Raw genomic sequence first — 17,749 nt, forward strand, 5'->3', positions numbered from 1 at the left:
ACCTCTGAAACAACACGCGCACACACACACACACACACACACACACACACACACACACACACACACACACGCACACACACGCACACACACACACACACTATTTTTTTCTGTCCAGGCAGGAGTGGAATCAAAGTCGCTCTTCTCTTTAACGCTTCGATTATTTCAAGCAACGCTTTTAATTAGTCTGCTCCTTTAGCGGAGACTCCAATGAAAGAGAGATTATTGGCAATGTCAAGGATGCTAATTGAATGTTGGACTTCTAACAATTAGCCCACTGCAGAGCCATGTCGACTCATTACAGATCCCATAGCCGCTGCTCTGACTTTTTTTTTTCTTTCTTGTCTCGTGTCGCCAAGTTGACGGTGACCGTGGACCAGAGAGCTGGAGATACAGCAGAGGTAAATAAAAACAACCCGTGTTTCTAAAAGCAGCTTTAACCTTCTGCCTCCTCACAGAAGCTGTAACATCTCCTGTGCACTTGAGATGATATTTAAAAAAAATACGACTTCATTTCCCCGATGAGAGATAAATAACTTCAAAAAGCCACTCTTTTAGATATTTCAACATCAATGGGTCAAATAATAATTTGACTTGAATATTAGAGTTTAGGTACAAAAATCTGGAAAGGGGTATTTCAAGCAACACTAAAAATGATGTTTTACTTTATACAAGGCTTCTGTTGTTTAGGATTTAAAGCAGTTTCTTTAAAGATTAATAAAACGTTTCTGCCTGTTTGCTGCTTTTTTCTCTTCTTGTTAGATGAATTATTAGGCTTCATATTAGAGCGCACATTTGGGGATCAGGCATGTAAGCCCATGCGGTGGGCTTTGAATGGGACCACTGCTGCCCTGCCGCCCCAGAGAAACCCCCGCCGGTAAAATATTGGGATTAACATCTCTTGGAGGCCCCGGGATTAAAAACTGCTTTCTCAAACCGCACACTCTCTTTGTTGAGACTGTCTGAGGCTGAACCACCGGAAACCATGGAGAAAAAATACACCACCTGAGCAAAGCCAGTGGAAAAATTGTGACTCCATCCCCATTATTTTTTTTTTTTTAAAGGATTAATTTGTTGTTTTGTTTTTCGTTCAAAGGGCAACCTCGTTTTTTAAATATATTTTAGTTCATGTATCCTGGCTGTAAAACTGTTACCACAAGACAATAGAGAGCAGCTGTGCATTTCTGGTTTCTACTCAATAAGAAAAACACATAAATCAACTGCACTCACATATTTGCATTAAATCTGTGTGTGTTCTTTTTAAATTCCCCATACTATGGATAAATATTAACACCATTCCTTTATTTTTTAAAGTCTAAAATATACTCAAATAACGTTGAGATATCTTATTATGTTATTGCCTATCTGTATGGAAAATGACACCCAGTGATTTACTTCCAAAGATAATGTCTAAAAATATAAATAAATGCAAATATTCCTGCAACTAAACAAAATCAAGTAAAAACAGAAAAGACCCATAGTTTCTTTTACACACGTTGCCTGACTGCCACTTTGTTCATTCTCCATTTTCCCTCTCCATCACACACACACACACACACACACACACACTGGCACAGACACACACACACTCATGCACGCACACACAGATCGTTACTTGATGAAAGAGTAAGCTCACAGGACCTTTATTCATGTCTTTTCAGCGGTGAGGTCACACCATCTTTGGAGCCAATAAAGGATCCACAATCACCGTGTGTTGAGATCAATGGAGGGGAGCAAGTGTGGAGCTCTCAGCAGCCGAGAGTCTTTTCCAGTATGGCTAACCCTTGATTATTGTTATCATTATTATTATTACTACCACCGTGTGCTCGGAAAGTCTCGTCTCTCTTTGTGATGCCGGTGATTTAACCATTAGCGTCTTTTCGTTGTTCAAAAAAGTTAGAAATCTATTAAAATCACAGCAGAGAGTCTGATGCGAGGGGGGCTCACAAATTGCATACAATACAACAGATCACAGTTTCGAAGGCTAGCACAGATAAAAAAAACACATATGTACCATTTATATAAGACACACACTGATTGTCTCTTAGAAACTACATATTGATTCCTTATAAACACTTTTTTTTCTTAAATAAAGTAGTGCATCCATGTCCACACACCATCCTCATGTCTCTCTGCCAGCAGGTCGGCAAAGTTGTGTAGAAGCTTAAGAAGCTTATTGGAGGTCTGTCCATCCCGAGCACTTCAACACAAGAATGAACTTGAATTTTGTTCTTGGATAAACATTAGTTCCGTGGCTGTGGTTGGTCTTTTCTCTCAGAGTTCACTCTGTGTTGTCCTCAACAGGTGTTTTTTACGCATAGAGGCACACACTGACAGACATGGATGAGGGGCTAACCTGTGAATGAACGGTGGGGGGTGAGGGGGTGGGGGGGATCTCTTTGCCAGTGCTAAAATAAATTAAACCTCAACTCTAGGAGGACCAGAGACCATCATGCCAACAAAAAAAAAAACACAAAACAAAAAAGAAACCTCGAGGCCCCTGGGTGCCCTGCCTCGCCGAGCCCGGCTCACACTCTAACCAGTCCGATGTGTTTTATTGAGGGATGGCAGCACTGTGTCTGATGTGATCGTCACTGTTTGTGCACTTTTTTTTTCTCACAAGCTGATTGCTCTGTTCACAGGACCTGGAATTTCCACGAGGAAGTTTGATCCTTATAATCCAAGCAATCGGCATTGAAGTTCAGCTTCCACGACGCCGCTTGGTCCTTATAATCCAAGCAGTCTGCTGTGGAGTTGAAGCCCAGGCCGGATGTCCCGTAGCCCTGGGTGGAGATGGACGCCGGGGACTGGTTCAGATGGCTCGTGACTGCTGCGTTCGTGCTCATCGGGCTGAGAGTCGAGCCCGGGCCTGACAACTGGTGGTGCATGGGAGTGAGGTAAGAGCCGCAGTCCATGCCGCCGAAGTAGGGCGTCGAGCCGGCGTAGCCCTGGCTGTAGCCCGAGGCCTGGGTGTAGGTCATGGGGTAGGACCTCTGCATGCAGGAGGAGGAGGTAGACAGCGGGTCTGCGAGCGGAGAGATGGACGCCGGGCTCCAGATGGACACCGGGGCGGTGCTGGTCGAGATGGCGGGGACCGTGGTGGTGCTGGTGGGGGGCGTGAACTGGCCGCTGGCCCCGCTCTCTGAGCTCACTTCTCTGGTGGGGGAACTTTTCTTTTTGGCAGGTCGCACCTTGTTCTGGCCCCCGTTCTGCTGCTGTTGCTGCTGCTGGCGACACTTGGCCCGTCGGTTCTTAAACCACACCTGGAAGAGCCACATATCAGTGCATATTAGTCAAATAAAATCCCTTCATTAGGCTTTAAAGTGACCAAATCCAAAGGACACGCTATCAATATTTTAACCATAATAATATCCCCATTAATTAAAAAAAAAAAAAAAACACATCTGATGAAAATAGAATGCATTTTCTAAAATCAAGATAAAGATGTTTGAGAGTTTTTCTCATTAACTTTTAGTATTTTGGTACCACTGGACTGACACTTTTCATTTCATTGCCCAAATACTCAACAACAATTATCTCTCACTATAATCTCAAACTGCTGCTCCACTGAATGTTTAACTTCAGTGATGGGTTCAGGTGGGTGCTTAATTTAATTCATTTTCCCCCCATTTTTATCTCCCCGTAAATGATTTTATTTTCAATATTAACTGTTGTGTTTAATTAAAGGAATTAGTTTTTTAAAAAACCATCTCAAGCTCCACTTTTGCTGTGATGGTTTAACAAAAAAAAAAAATATATATATATAAATTTAAAAAAAATCACAGCCCAGTTCATTTTTATGATTTCCAGAAATCATATTTCAAATATGGCAGATCATCCGATTAACTCACCTGCACGCGGGACTCAGGTAGATTGATTTTCAGCGCCACCTCTTCGCGCATGAATATGTCCGGATACCGAGTTTTGGCGAACAACGCCTCCAAAACATCGAGCTGTGCGCGCGTAAAAGTAGTCCTTTCTCGCCTCTGCTTCCGTGGCGTCGCTGCAAAGAGAAAAAAAAAAGTCAGTCAAATCAAATATCACTCATTTATCAATAAAAAACGAACTGTAAAAAACAACCTCAAAGATGATAACTAATTAAAAGCAGATATGGAGCCTAACTCACAATTTGTTTTTCGTTGTTTGCGTAATTACGCACGAATCCTTTGAGACTAAATCGCCCTCGGCAAATTATAGCACTTCACGTACTTAATGATCTAATGGGCCTGAGATTTAATTCAGTTTGAAGAAAAATCAAATCAGTTTTTCGTTGATTCAGAAGGAAGGCACATTTAAAAAATAAAATCACACAAGAGAAAGACTACTTCACTCCAAGCTGTGTGCGTTCGTGCAAGACGTTTAGTAAAATAGGCTGTGTCTAATGTGTTTGACTGATTAACCACACAATATATGAACAAACACATCTACCAAATATCATAAATCAGTATTACATTTAATCCTGGTTAAATTAAAGCTAATAGAAATAGTAAAAATATTTAAGGAGCTTGAAATGGGTTCTGTAACACTTTAAACACCCACTCCTTTTTGCCTGTAGCCTCAAGCCATCAATGTTCTCGTGTATTGTCACAGAGTTGAAACCCACCTGGATAGCCCACTGACGGATGCAAAAGGTCCATTCCGGAAGTAGTTAAGCTGAGGCCATTAACTGTGTAAGGTGGTTGCTTTAGATACGACATCATGCTAATATTCGTTTGAGGGCTGAAGTTGGAGAAAATTTTGAAAATTGATGGAGCTCCCGAGATGCACTGGGTGTCCTCTGTTCGCCGTATGGTCCGCGTGAGACCGGACACCTGTTCCAAAAATGAAGAAGAAAAGGAAGAAGACATCGGTCAAAATGCACCTTGCCACAGATACAACAGTGGCTCTGTTTACGCCGCTGTCGCCTAAATGAACCTCTCCCTCCAAAAGACTCGGCGCTCCTCAAATACACCAGCAGCCACATCTCCAGCTGTCCTCCTCCCTGACACCCCCGCCCCCTCCCACCAACAGAAACCAATGCACAGCCACGATAATTGCAACAAGTCTGTTGGCAGTTCAGTTTAACTCACTGGTTCCTATTTGTACTAAAAATGAAAAGTAAGAAGGTGTTGAAACAAAGACTCTTAAATTTAGGTGAACATTTAATCCACTCATTAATCCTATTTCACCAAAGTGAACACAAGTCGTTTCACTTCATTTTCACATTGTTTTCTGTTGTTTCTATTTTTCTTTATATATATCATTTTTATTTTCTGTATTTGGTCTAACTTTAAAGTTTGACCTGTGAATAATATTTAAGAGAACATTTTGGGGATTGGGGAGAAAACACATCATCATAAATAATCATCTATCAGATTCATTTCTCATTTATAGTGATCAACCTCTCATCATTAAGAAATCTATCAATATCCCCATTGTTAATATTTAAAACAACATTCACATGCGACAATTTAAGTCATTATATATATATTTTTAATTTTTATACACCATATTTATAAATGCAGTTAAAACACTAATGTCTCAAAAAATAGAAATAAAAAAATAACACCAACCTATTCAACCCTATTGCACTTATTATTTTCACTTCTTTCAGCAGAAACGCACGTGCTGACTGGTAAATGTGTGATTGCTGTCACTTCAACCTCAGTGACACTCACCCGTTATTCCCACTGTGCGTCTTGATTAGCTGCATTTTTTTTTTTCAATATCCAACGGTTTTAACCCCCTCATCCCAATCTGTCACACTTAAAACACACCCGTCTACCAGTTGCACACACCCGCTCAATAATAATTACACTGTCCAAGAATTGATTATGATTTTTTTTTTTATTCTGTTGATGAATTAACGAGATAATCCGAGTGGCACCTATAACTGGAGCTGCAGTTTGGTATCGACTCAGTCCAAAGTGCTTCAAGGCTTCTCAGAAATGATGCTGTAAATCAAACCAAGCGCGAGTCTCCTTTTTAAAAAAAAACCCCATTTGCAGCCATATTATAACATATTTTTATTTGGCGTGAATAATTATTAACATTTTGCAGAAAAAAGATCAAGACATTTGAAACTCCTGGGGAGAAATTAAATTATTATATGTTAATTTAATTGTGCTAAACCTCCAATTTAGAGCTTGAACACAATCTGTCACTATCACTGTAAATAAATATTAAATATGACGTGTTGGTTTATTGTCCTCTGAATTATTCATCCCTGGGAGCAGAGGAGATCCAGCAGGGAGAAAAGGCCCCCAAACATTTTTTTTCCATAGCAGGCCTAAATGTTCTGTCTTTACTCCAGTGCTGCGTTCAGGTTCACGCCTCCTCATTTTTGTCCCCTTTGTGTTGCACTGGGTCTTTTTCGTTTGTAAATTTACATGGAGGATATAGGTGGAAAATAAGAGGCTTCGCTTTACACTGAAACTTCACTGACTCGGTGTCGTCGGTTGCGGTTCTGGCTTCAAGTCAGTGAGAGTATGAAACTGGTCAAATGTGTGTGTCCAGGAATCCTGCAGTTATTAAAGAGGCAGTAATACTAATGATAACAGAGGAAATATTGAATTTAGCTTAGGATCAGTCTTTGTTTTGTTTTTTTGTTTTTCATCATGATGTAACTTCACCTCTTTGCGTCTGTAATCACCGGATACTCTAATGTGCATTTACACCGTTTCCCTCTTCCACATTCACGTCAGTGTGAGAGGATTTGGTTCAGAGACACACACTTATTGTCTCCGTATAACGGGCTGAGTTTAAGACGCTTTAACCTCCATCTGCAGTTTGATGTCACTAAACAGCCTGAAGCTTATTCACTGCTCTTTCTCTGAGTCTCTGCAGCTTTGATTTCAGCTCCGAGAACATGTTTCCTAAAACACTATGCCATTAGAAGCTTTTAAACGAGAGTTTATTACAGGTGTAATTTCCTGCACACTTTTAATGTCCCACATAAAAGCGAGTTCCACCCTTAAGATTAATAATAATATTATTAATGATAATTATTATAAAAGGATAGAAACTTACCCTCGAGTGTAAAGTTCTTTGTCTACTTGGTTTCCTCCAGTAGAAATAATCAAAGTCAGTAACAGATCAGCGACGTCCTGGCGGATAAAACACACAAAACCAAGCAAAAGCAGAACGAGGAGCAGGAGCAGGAGCAGCAGTGTTCACAGACTGAGCAACAGAGCGGATAAAAGTTGAGCGTTGAGCGCCTGCATCAGGTTCTGGAGCGGTGCGACAGCGGCGGAGGATGGAGGAGGCTGCGTGTACGCCTTTCGGATTTGTTGGTGTGTTGTGAGTGAAGTGGTTTGAGTTGGATTTTGTACAAACTGCCAGCCAATAGGAGCCGCAGGACTGAGCTGAGGTCTGTCTCCGTCTCCGTCTCTCACACTGGTGGGGAGGTTTTTTTTTTTCTTTCTTTCTCTTTTTTTTTTTCTGGGAAACAAATGTCTCCAGCTACTTTTTTTTGACGCACAGTCCTCAGCCAATGGCAGCGAGAGGGCGACTGACAACATCCCCATCCCACCGCAGAGAGGGCACATTGATAATAAATAAGCGGTGTGTCGCTGCTGGGTGACGAGGAGTGGAGTTTAAAGTCACTTTACTCTTCTTTTACTTATATTTTATATCAAACATCGCTGTTTTTAAACGGAAGCACCAACTACAGAGATTTTACGCACGTGCTGAGTGGGAGATTAGGGACATATGCGCAAATAAAAGACTTATTTTATTCAAATTAATGTATTTACAACACAGTGACACAAAAATCACATCCACACACCAAATATTCAGATATTTAGATTTAATAGAAATGACTTTAAAAGTTGCTCATAATTTCAAATATATTGCATTTTTACTAAATGAGGCATCTCAAAAACAAACAAACAAACAAAAACGTGAGGCTTTTACTGTTGTTAAGAAGGGAATTTAATGAGTAAAATAAATAAATAATCAATGACAAAAATACAGTAGGAAAAAACCCGCCTGGCCTGAAGCAGGGCTCTCTCCATGTGAAGGCTGCACCGTCCTCTCACATTCCAGCGCGTCGCAAAAAAGAGGGATTTAGAGCGACTTATTTCCTTAAAACTGTCCTCCCATCCACAGAGGCAGCCAGTCTGCTCCCATCAGCCTCATACAGGCCTTGCTGCACCAGAAGAAAAAAAAAACATCACCCGCAATATTTCCAAGGGAATTCCCACCGAGAGACACCGAGCAGCCGAGGACTTTGTCAGGCTGCACCGGACCTGCAGCGCTGGTGTGCAGACTGAGGCAGATACAGGCCTGTGGTGCAGCTGCAGACGACAGCCGAGCGACTTCACTTATTTCAGCTGAAACCATTTCTGCAGGAGGAAGATGATGTGACAAGATGAAGGTGGGTGTGTTTTTATTTTTGCTTTAAATTTAACAGAAAGGAGTTTTTTTGTTTGTTTGTTTAAAAAAAAAAATATATATATATATAGATTTGTGTGTGATATTAAAATAGCCTTTAATTATAATATTTATTATTATTGTTATAATAATTGTTGCAGTACTGAAAGCCTTTCGGTGCAATATATTAGTGTTACATTTTGTGGAGGACCTGCGAGCTGCAAGGGACAAATAAGCCTCCTCTACGTCACTTGAATTTTGAACCTGCGTGCCCATCTCAAAATAATATGCCGAGGGTTTTTGTCACGGCTTGGTAAATGTATCATCTTAAGAGGCTTTGTGGAACACCTACACACACTCACACACACATACCATACACACACACGCACACACACACTGCGCGCTTGCACGGACACACCCGCTCACTTCAAACAGATTTGAATATTGATTTAGATTTATAAACACAGGCAGACCGTGGGCTTTATGAATCGTCATTCGCCTCTCTCCGTGGCTCGTGTTGGAAGGCCAGAGTCAAAAGGTGCAGTGACAGCTGCCGGGGTGTGGGGGAAACTGGTTTTCACTCCAGAGCTGCAGCCTGCTGAGGCTCACGCACACACACATACACACACACAAACACACACACACATACACATTCACACTGATTCCTCTGCACGCTGTAGCAACTTTACAAAAGTCAGTGACATCTCTTTTTGACAGATTTCCGATCAGAGGAAACAAACGCCTGTGTGGATCATAACCCCTGGATTTCTTTTAACAACCGACCTGAGATCTGAAGGAGCCAAAGTTTTGCCTGTTGGGAGGAGAGGAGCTGCAACACACCCAGGTATCCCTGTTTGCTTCTTCTCTTTAAATTGATACGTTTATTTACTGTCCAGCCAGAAAACGCACTAAATAATTATATTATCTACTATAAAGTGGGGAAATTTAAATTCACTCTTTTTTGTGTCATTTAAAGTTAATTACTCTCATCCATCATACTGAGGACATCTTCAAATATTTTGATTTTTTTAGTGTGCTTTCTGTCCATCTCAGAGGTCACAGTGCATCACATCTAACACACATTATGAAATCTAAATTAATGCACCTGCACCTCCTTAAAAACATTAGCTATTATTTTACATGCAAGTCCTTTAAGAGGTCAGAGCCTCATTGTACCTGTAGATAAAACAAACAAAAAAATCACCCTTCTGTAAAAAAAAAAAAAAAAAAAAAATCGTTCAGAAAACAAAGTGAATATTTGCTGATATTTACAGCTGCTTTGGTGATGGACCCTGTAACGCGAGACTTTCAAAACGCTGCGTGGAAAATCGTGACGTCTGATGCTGTTATCTGCTGGATCTCACCGTTTAAATTGCTAAATAATTTATTAAATTGTAAAGCCAGGCCCTCCGCAGGGACTTTGTATCTTAAAAGGACGTTTAAAGGGAGAAGGAGTTAAACGCCTCTGGCGAGCAGCGCTCCCACTGACTCCCGGCTAATTGACGACGACGGCTTTTATCTCCGCCTCTGACTACACTCAACCTGAGGGTGAGGATTTCACCAGGCCTGCTCCAACCTGTGATTTCTACCAGTTAATGCGTACCCTATACATCTTTTCAAAAAAGGGGGGAAAAAGGTGCTCAGGCCTGGATGTTTAACCCCTCTTTGATAGCCATGAAAAGAAAATGTACCCTATGTCAAGAATGGATAATTAATAGGCAGCCTGGCCCCTTCCCTCCCTGCTCTGCGCCTTATCCAGCCATAAAAAGAAATAATCAACAAATTATATAATCAATAAATGTCTGTTTCTCAGGAGAAAAAATAAATAGATGTATGTATAAAAAAAACGCAGCAGCCCTAGAATTTAAATATTGGCACTTTTGCAAAAACAAATCACAGATGTTGTTTGTGAGTTGTCTGAATTTAAAGCTGCATATTTCCATATTCATTTCTATACATCTTCTAACTATCCAGGCAGTTTTCCTCCCCTCTTTTCTGCCTCTTCCCCTCCTTGTTTGATATCCGCATGGCTGAATATGGGGAATGTGTTGGTGGAATTCATTCTGAGCTTAAAAAAGAGAGATAGAAAAAAGGAATAAAATCCAATAAAGCCAATTTATATAGAAACGCAGATAATCTGTAATGTCAAGAAAAGCTTTTCCCTCTGCATGTGGGATTAAAAAATTACCTCACTACTTACTTGCCTAGTTGCAATAAACAACCAGAAGTCACCTTAATCAGATTTATTTTTTCACTTTTATTTTTATTAACTTTGATTATTTTTAGTCTTTCTATCCTTAAATGACAAAGTTATTATCAATTTTGCAACTATTAGCTGCAAAATTAGTTTATTTAACTCCTTCCAGCCACTTTTAAACATAATCACACATTACTAAAATATGTGAAAAATGTATTTAGTAAAAATGTTTTCTTATTATTTGATTTGGGGAACATGTGTACTGCTCTAAGTGAAGTTGATAAAATGACTGGGGTTACATCCACAGTAATTACTGTGCTTTATTTAACACAGTAATTATTGTGGAGAGGTACGTGGAGTGTGTGTTTGGTTGTGAGTGTGTGTGTGTGTGAGAGAGAGAGAGATAGAGTGAGAGCGAGAGAAAGAGAGATGAGCTGAAGTAGGATAATCACAAGCTGTATTTTAATTAGCCTGGCAGGTTTGATGGATACGTTGCCACTGCTGCTGCTTTAGGAGGAAAAAAAAAAAAGGTGCAGTGCGTAGTGAGCAAGATGTCTAAACTGAGGGCTTTCCCCACGCTGTTCCCCTATTACAAAGGAGCTAAACCTTTGTGTAATGTAACATGTAACTGACCCCAGAGGTCATCAAAACACATTCAGAGCCCTCCCCAGGGATTAAAGCAGGAGAAACCCATTCAGTGTCAGTTTGGGAAGAGTTTACTGACACAGAGGCTCCCAGGCAGGCAGCACTCTGCATCTGGGATTTTATCTCTGCGATTACTCACTAAATTTAGCGTCAGTTTAAAGATCTCCTTTAAATGATTAAAGAAAACACTTGGGTATTAAACGAGCCTTGTATTGTAGTTTTTAGGTTGTGCTTTTATTCTGAAAAGGTGTGCTGGCTGATCATTAAACTGTGAGTTTATTTTCCAAACCGACCCCTCCGTGAATTCGAATGCTGCGGCTGTGTGTGTGTTTGCCAAGTTTGCTCTTGCCATTAATATGACATGCCTTTTAATTAGTGCTATAATTGTTTGTGTTGTGTTTGTGCAGGAGTTCGCCAACAAACAAACGGATGCAATTAAACACACTCGCCTTCAGATCATCAATGAGGAGGCAAAGTCAAGACTGGCAGAAAACAGACAAGGACAAATAAAAGGCGGGAGAAGACTGTGCTGCCTCAAGGTTAACGCTGACTGAATGAACTGTGTGAGGAGCTCATCTCCACACAATCTGGAGAGTTTCTGCTTCTTCTACAAGGACACACCACAAACTGTTTGTCCAAGGAAATGGGCTCATTTTTTTTTACAACTCGGTGTCGAAATATTTTAGTATCATTGCTGGAGAATGAAACCAAGTTTATTTATGATCACCGCCTGTTTCTTTTCTGTGTCAGAATTAATTAAAGATTAATTTGCAAATAAAGACCATCACTGTTTGTGTCATTATGGGACCACCACTCTGCTCCTCAACTCCTGCTCTGCACCTATCCATCAGTAGGCTTCTCCTCTGTGTGCTGAGGTGTCTGCATGGCGTGGTAAAACCTGCCCTGCAGACTGGACCTCTCAAGTCTTCAAAGGAGGAAGAACTCAATGTGGGGGATTTGTTCAGGCTTATTTGGTAACCTAGGATTTGAATTGGATTCTGGGAGGCATTCATAACACATTTGAAAATGTTACATTGTGTGATTTCGTGTGTAATCCCCATAATAAATTTTAGAAATGGTCACAGCACTTGCACAACTGTGACTATTCATGATTTATCAAATGGTTTTCTTGTCTTGCCTCTCGGGGGTGAGGTGTGTGTTGCCGAGAGGGAACGGGACGATCTCAGCCGCTGGTTTGAGGGGGTGGATGGGGAGGTGGTGGGGGCCCGGAGGGAAGAGAAGAGATGAATCTACCATTTTAACCTTTCTCTCAACACTGTTTTGTTTATTTGACCTGAATATGTGATAGGGTCAGCCGCCATGCTTCCAGAGGGATTCTCTCAGACCCCCCAACAGCAGTGGAGCATTACAACCACTAGTGGATTAAACCTCCCCGGGAGGAGGGTTAGTGTACACACACATGCACACTCTTCCACACACTGTACAGTTTATTAAAAGGTGTATTTTAACAAAGCCACAGTCATAGATTAATATGCTGTTTTTATTTCTCCATCCTGCCTTGATAAGTGTCCAACACTTTGCATTATTACAGTTAGAAAACTAGTTCCTGCATTTTATACTTGGAGCAAACTTTTGTAAATAATATGCAAAATCTACAGGCATTTTTTTTTACAACATAAATATTAGCTGCTCTGAGTAACATAACAATAAAGTTCAATTTTCTTGTTAATTTTTTTTTTAAATAAACATTTCCTTTCCCGGTTAATGACAAAATCCACATTAAACACAATGCAAATGTTCTTAATTTCAAAATGTTGAACCTCCTGATGAAACGTGCCTCCTCCTTCACTGAGAAGTCCATTCTCCAGTGTTTCTGCATCAGGTGCACGTTGGACCACGAGAGAGACTTGACTTCAAGACTCACTGTGATGTCACAAAACCTTAAACTCAGACAGAGAAATACTTCCTCTTTGGCAAATGAACTTGAAAACACCCCTCTAGTGTCAAAGTAATAACTTTTTGAGTTGGGGGTGTGTGGGGTGGACACATACAGTGGCCTGACTGTCTTTATGAACATTGTCCCATCTCATGGTTTGTTGACTCCACTGCTTGGTTTTCTTGTCTGCTACATGTAACTCTCCCGCCGTAGCTCGATAAGAGCGAAAGCAGTGTGTGTGTGTGTGTGTGTGTGTGTTTGTGCCCTGTCCAAACCCCACTTTGCTTTGAATGACACTTTGGCGATGCCCCCAGCTCCCCACTTCGACTTCTCAAGCGTACCCCCTGTTAGTGCCAACTCTGCCAATTCCTCTCATGTCTTTAATATCTCTCTTTGGGCCCATGGGTTTTGCCAGTGAAGGCACCCCCATGACAGTTGGACATTGCCGTCACATTTGGGAGACAGCGGCGGGTGTTTGTAGCGTTCCCAGCCCCGGGCCTGTGGGGAATCTGTGATGGCTCGCCTGTCAGCCGGCCCCTCCCCTGTAATTAGGAGAGTAAACACAGCGCCTGGCTCGGCTTGGGGGGAAGAAGTAGGAGGGAGCGGAGGAGGGGACCGTCCGGCTCCTGTCCTCCTGTTACTTGAGCTGTCCAGAAGCAGCTCCGCACTGACAGTCTGTGATATGCACCTCATCACATCCCTGTGAAGGACTGAGGAGCGGAGGAGAGCGAGTCTGCTGGTGTGATGCAAAACATCAGATTTCTATTTGTTCCTTCTTGAGCATCAAGGAACCACTGAGGAGGCTTTTCATTGAACTGAACCTTTGTAGAGAAAAAACAAAGATGGTGATCACTCAAGATGATCTGAGAGCTGCTCACAAAGTGTTTCCTGCAACTGTTCCATGTGCATTTTTTTAATCAGTGTCAGACTCCAGCAGATGATATAAAACACACCAGCACTAAGCCTCTGTCCCTCCTCTCTTCACCTCTCTCCTGGTTGCTGGGGGGACTGGTCAGCGGCTGGAGGAATGTGTTGTGGGCTGGAGTCGTAGCCGTAGCTTGGGACCAACTCGGGGGGAGCGTCGTCCCACCCAGCCCCAGCCACTCCGCTCTGCCCAGGCAGGGAGGCTGGCTGCGGGAATGCCGAGACCAGGAGGGGAGGAATTTCGCTGGAGGACCTGCCAGAGAAATGCCATGCGGGGAGCGATGAAGAGAGAAACCTAGACGGGGAGAGAGAGAGAGAGAGAGAGAGAGAGAGAGAGAGAGAGAGAGAGAGAGAGAGAGAGAGAGAGAGAGAGAGAGAGAGAGAGAGAGAGAGAGAGAGAGAGAGAGAGAGAGAGAGAGAGAGAGAGAGAGAGAGAGAGAGAAGGAGATCCCAGCCAATTGAAACGCAGCCTGTCAGTGTCATTTTGGTTTTGTAGGATGCTTACTGATGATGGGCCAGTTGCTGAATGAGCCGGTTGCCACACAGACACAGTGGCACCACATCTGACTCAGATCTTTCTGAGATGGCTCGAGGTTCAGCGGGTGTAGCAGAGGTAGTTTGACCAGTTCTAACTCAGTGCATTTAAAAATAATATTATTTTCCAGTTTCAGTCTAAATCATTCATCTGTATTAACCACCATCTGTCTCCCCAACACCCGAGCATGATCACATGCACTTGTTTTGGTGTAAGTACATTTTAAATCAGATGGTGTGCATCAGTGTGTGCATGTGGCGGACAGGGAGTGTACAAAGGGAGGGGGGCCTGAAGGCCCAGTGTACTTGCCAAAGTCTTTACAGCGCCCAGAGAGCCATGCTGCAGCATCATGGTCCACAGCATGGAAAGACATGGGGCAGATGGGTGCAGTGTAGCAGCACAACCTCCCCCTTCTCCTCCCAAATGTGAGGCAGCAGTGGTGGGAATGGCACAGTGTGAGAGGGAGCCTGGGTTCATGGCTGAAACAGAAAAGCTGTTGGAGGGGCATTTGGGGGCTGGGAGAGAGTGGGGGCTGAAAGCTGTTTGAGGGGGGGCTTTGGAGAAACTGTTGGTGGGGCAGGGATCCTGCAACGGAGAGAGGGAAAGCCAGTCCCCCTGTCACATCCCTTTGAAATCCAAGTGCAGGGGCACGAGCCCAGGGAGGAGTGGCAGCGTGGCCCAGCGCCTGAGCAGACAGGCAGTCACCGCACTGGGCCGCGGTCCAGCTCGCCTCGCCTGGCCCCTTCCCACCTCAGCCCACCCCGTCTGGCCCGGGCTTATGGGAGTCAGGCAGCCGACCCCCAGTGGACAGGCTGGAGCCCTGCACTACCGAGTCCCCATCTCAGAGCCTCTGCTGGGCCCGAAACAGCGGCAGCATCCACTAGGGGACGGGGGCCCTGCAGAGAGAGAGATGGAGAGAGATGGAGGGAGGGGGAGTCGAGGGGGGGTACCTCCGCTGCCTCACAGCTCCTCCTGCACCCAGGCCTCTGGATGGGGGCCCAGCAGAGTCTGCTGCTGATGATAACCCCCACCGCACCACCAGGCCATTCTGCCTTCAGGGCCTGCGCAGGTCCACACATCCCCATGGCAACAGTGGCAGGGCCGTCCACACAATGTGAGTGGGCAACAAGCCAAGTGCTGCCAAATTGGGATGAGGGAGAGACATTTTGGGAGAATGCTCAATCCTGAATCTTTTCACCTTTATTTTGTCTCTGGGTAATCGTGTTTTTGGCTCCAGTGATCTAATATCAGAGACCTGGGCAGCGTTTCTTATTTGAACAGCGGTCAGCGGCACCGGAGAGCAGCCGCACTTTCTTTTCTGAGCTTCTCCATCGCTGCTCCTTAAATTCTTCCACCTCTCTTTCGGCTGTAAAATTGGAATTGTCAATTCCTTGACAGCGACGCCAGGCATTTATTTGGCCTGATACATTCACAAGCAAGCATCGTGTGTTTAAAGAGACCTTGTCACGGCATTATTAAGCCTGCGTAAACACAAGTAGTTCAATGACATTCACAGCAGCCACCTAAAGTTGATTCCCCACCCACTCTAAGCCACTGGGAAGATACTGTATAAGTGGTTGGGTGGTGTTTACTGAAAGTGGATATCTGCTGTTTGTTTTGTTGTTCTGCTTTCCGACCGTAAACACTGCATAGATTTCCTTGAGTGGTGTTTCAAATGTGTGTGTGTGTGTGTGTGTGTGTGTGCCATGTGTTATATTTACTGATAACAGGATTTACTCAAATTGCGAATCACCAGTTGAGAAAGGTTAATTGTCAGTGCAACTGGTAGAATGGGTACATGCAATAATTATTAGTCTAAGTTGCTTTATTATTTAGGGACGCTAATTAGGCATTAACTGTGGTCCTCTTTTTGGATCACGACTTCAAATGCATGTCAAATTGCATTAAGTTCACTTTGACATTTATCAAACTAAAGGAATGCTGTTTTGTAGATGTCCTTAGTCTGTTTATTATTATGAAACCGATCTGTTCTTGGGGTATTGATCAGAAAACTAGCAGAGGGATTTTCAGAAATTGCTCAATGGAGTGCATCCTCATTTTATTCACTGTGAGGACAATACAGTTTATGATTGGTGTTTTTTTGTCTGTTGTTTTGTTTTTTGGGGTGCTGGCAGTTTTAGTGGTTTGGTAATTTAAGCTTATATTAAGAAGGATATTTGATACGTGCACAAAAGGAGATGTTTTAAGTCTTTTTTTCTTTCTTTTTTTTTGGAGCACAGCAGTTATTCCTGCTCCTAGAAACACAAGTCTTGGTTTATGTGCCACCCATGTGGATGAGGCTGGCATGAATCTGGCATTAAGGTGAGGTGGAAAGTGACAAGGAAAGAAAGCAAGAGATCAAGGCATGACTGCCAGTGCATGTCATTGCCCTACACTCTCATCAAATAGCCCCGTGCTGCTTATGTTGCTGCCCAGACGCAAATTAATTTGGATGCCTGAAAAGACTGCAGAGCCCAGGACTCATCTCTGCCCTTTAAAAAAGAAAAGACACCAGCGGAGAGCACTCTTCCAACAAGGGGGTGAGGGGGGGGGCAGGGGCCAAGAGAGGGGTTTTGATGGATTTCAGCAGAGGGCAATACAGTGTCTGGAATAAGATGGGAGGGTACAGAGGACACGGTTGAATGTGCTTGTCCTGCTATGATGACAAGATGGCTCTGCCACTGGCCTCCCCCTGCTTTCTTCCTCCCCTCTCTCCCTCCCCCTGGTACTCCCCCTCAGGACACCAGTGAAGTAGTAGGGAGTGTTGAGGGAAGGGGGAGTCGACGGGGGGGAGGGAGGGAGAGGAGCGCTGACGGTTAGCCACCGTTTAATCTTCTCCTTGGCTCACTGCAGATTCTTTCACTACATGCCCCACTCCCTCTTCTCCCCAAATCTGTACCTGCTCATCCCTGGGCCCGCTTTACAGGGGGGCTCTTGATCAGTGAGGTGATGGAGAATGGCCCTCGTCACACACTCCAAATAGGATCGGATTGCCTGGGAGTAAAAGGTGAGAGCTTCATGGAGCCTGGTAAAAAAAAAAAATGGAGGTGGTGGTGGTGTGAGGGAGGGGAGGCGCTTCAGCAACCAGACACTACCAAGAAATGAGCTCTGTTTGAGATGGAGTTTCCAGGGCTTGAAGGTTTTAGAGGGGTTTGTGCTGGTGCAGAACAACCACAAAATCCCTGGTGCGCGTGTGCTGGTG

The 17,749-nt window shown here is 43.4% G+C and overlaps 1 protein-coding gene across 2 annotated transcripts; it reads right to left on the minus strand.

Annotated features, from left to right (window-relative positions):
• Window positions 1–2,633: 2,633 nt before the first annotated feature.
• Window positions 2,634–4,697, minus strand: otx2b (orthodenticle homeobox 2b; the record flags this gene model as incomplete). Of its 2 annotated transcripts, none has more annotated exons than XM_083998966.1 (3): window positions 2,634–3,260; window positions 3,849–4,000; window positions 4,601–4,697. In XM_083998966.1, the coding sequence occupies 3 exons, from the start codon at window positions 4,695–4,697 to the stop codon at window positions 2,634–2,636; spliced, it is 876 nt and encodes a 291-aa protein (XP_083855092.1). The 2 variants fall into 2 exon arrangements, with proteins under 2 accessions (XP_083855092.1, XP_083855091.1); XM_083998965.1 differs by having other exon boundaries at window positions 4,586–4,697.
• Between the last annotated feature and the right edge of the window lie 13,052 nt (window positions 4,698–17,749).

The sequence above is a fragment of the Trachurus trachurus genome, assembly GCF_905171665.1.
Source record: "Trachurus trachurus genome assembly, chromosome: 22".
In the NCBI taxonomy this organism is placed as follows: Eukaryota; Metazoa; Chordata; class Actinopteri; order Carangiformes; family Carangidae; genus Trachurus; species Trachurus trachurus.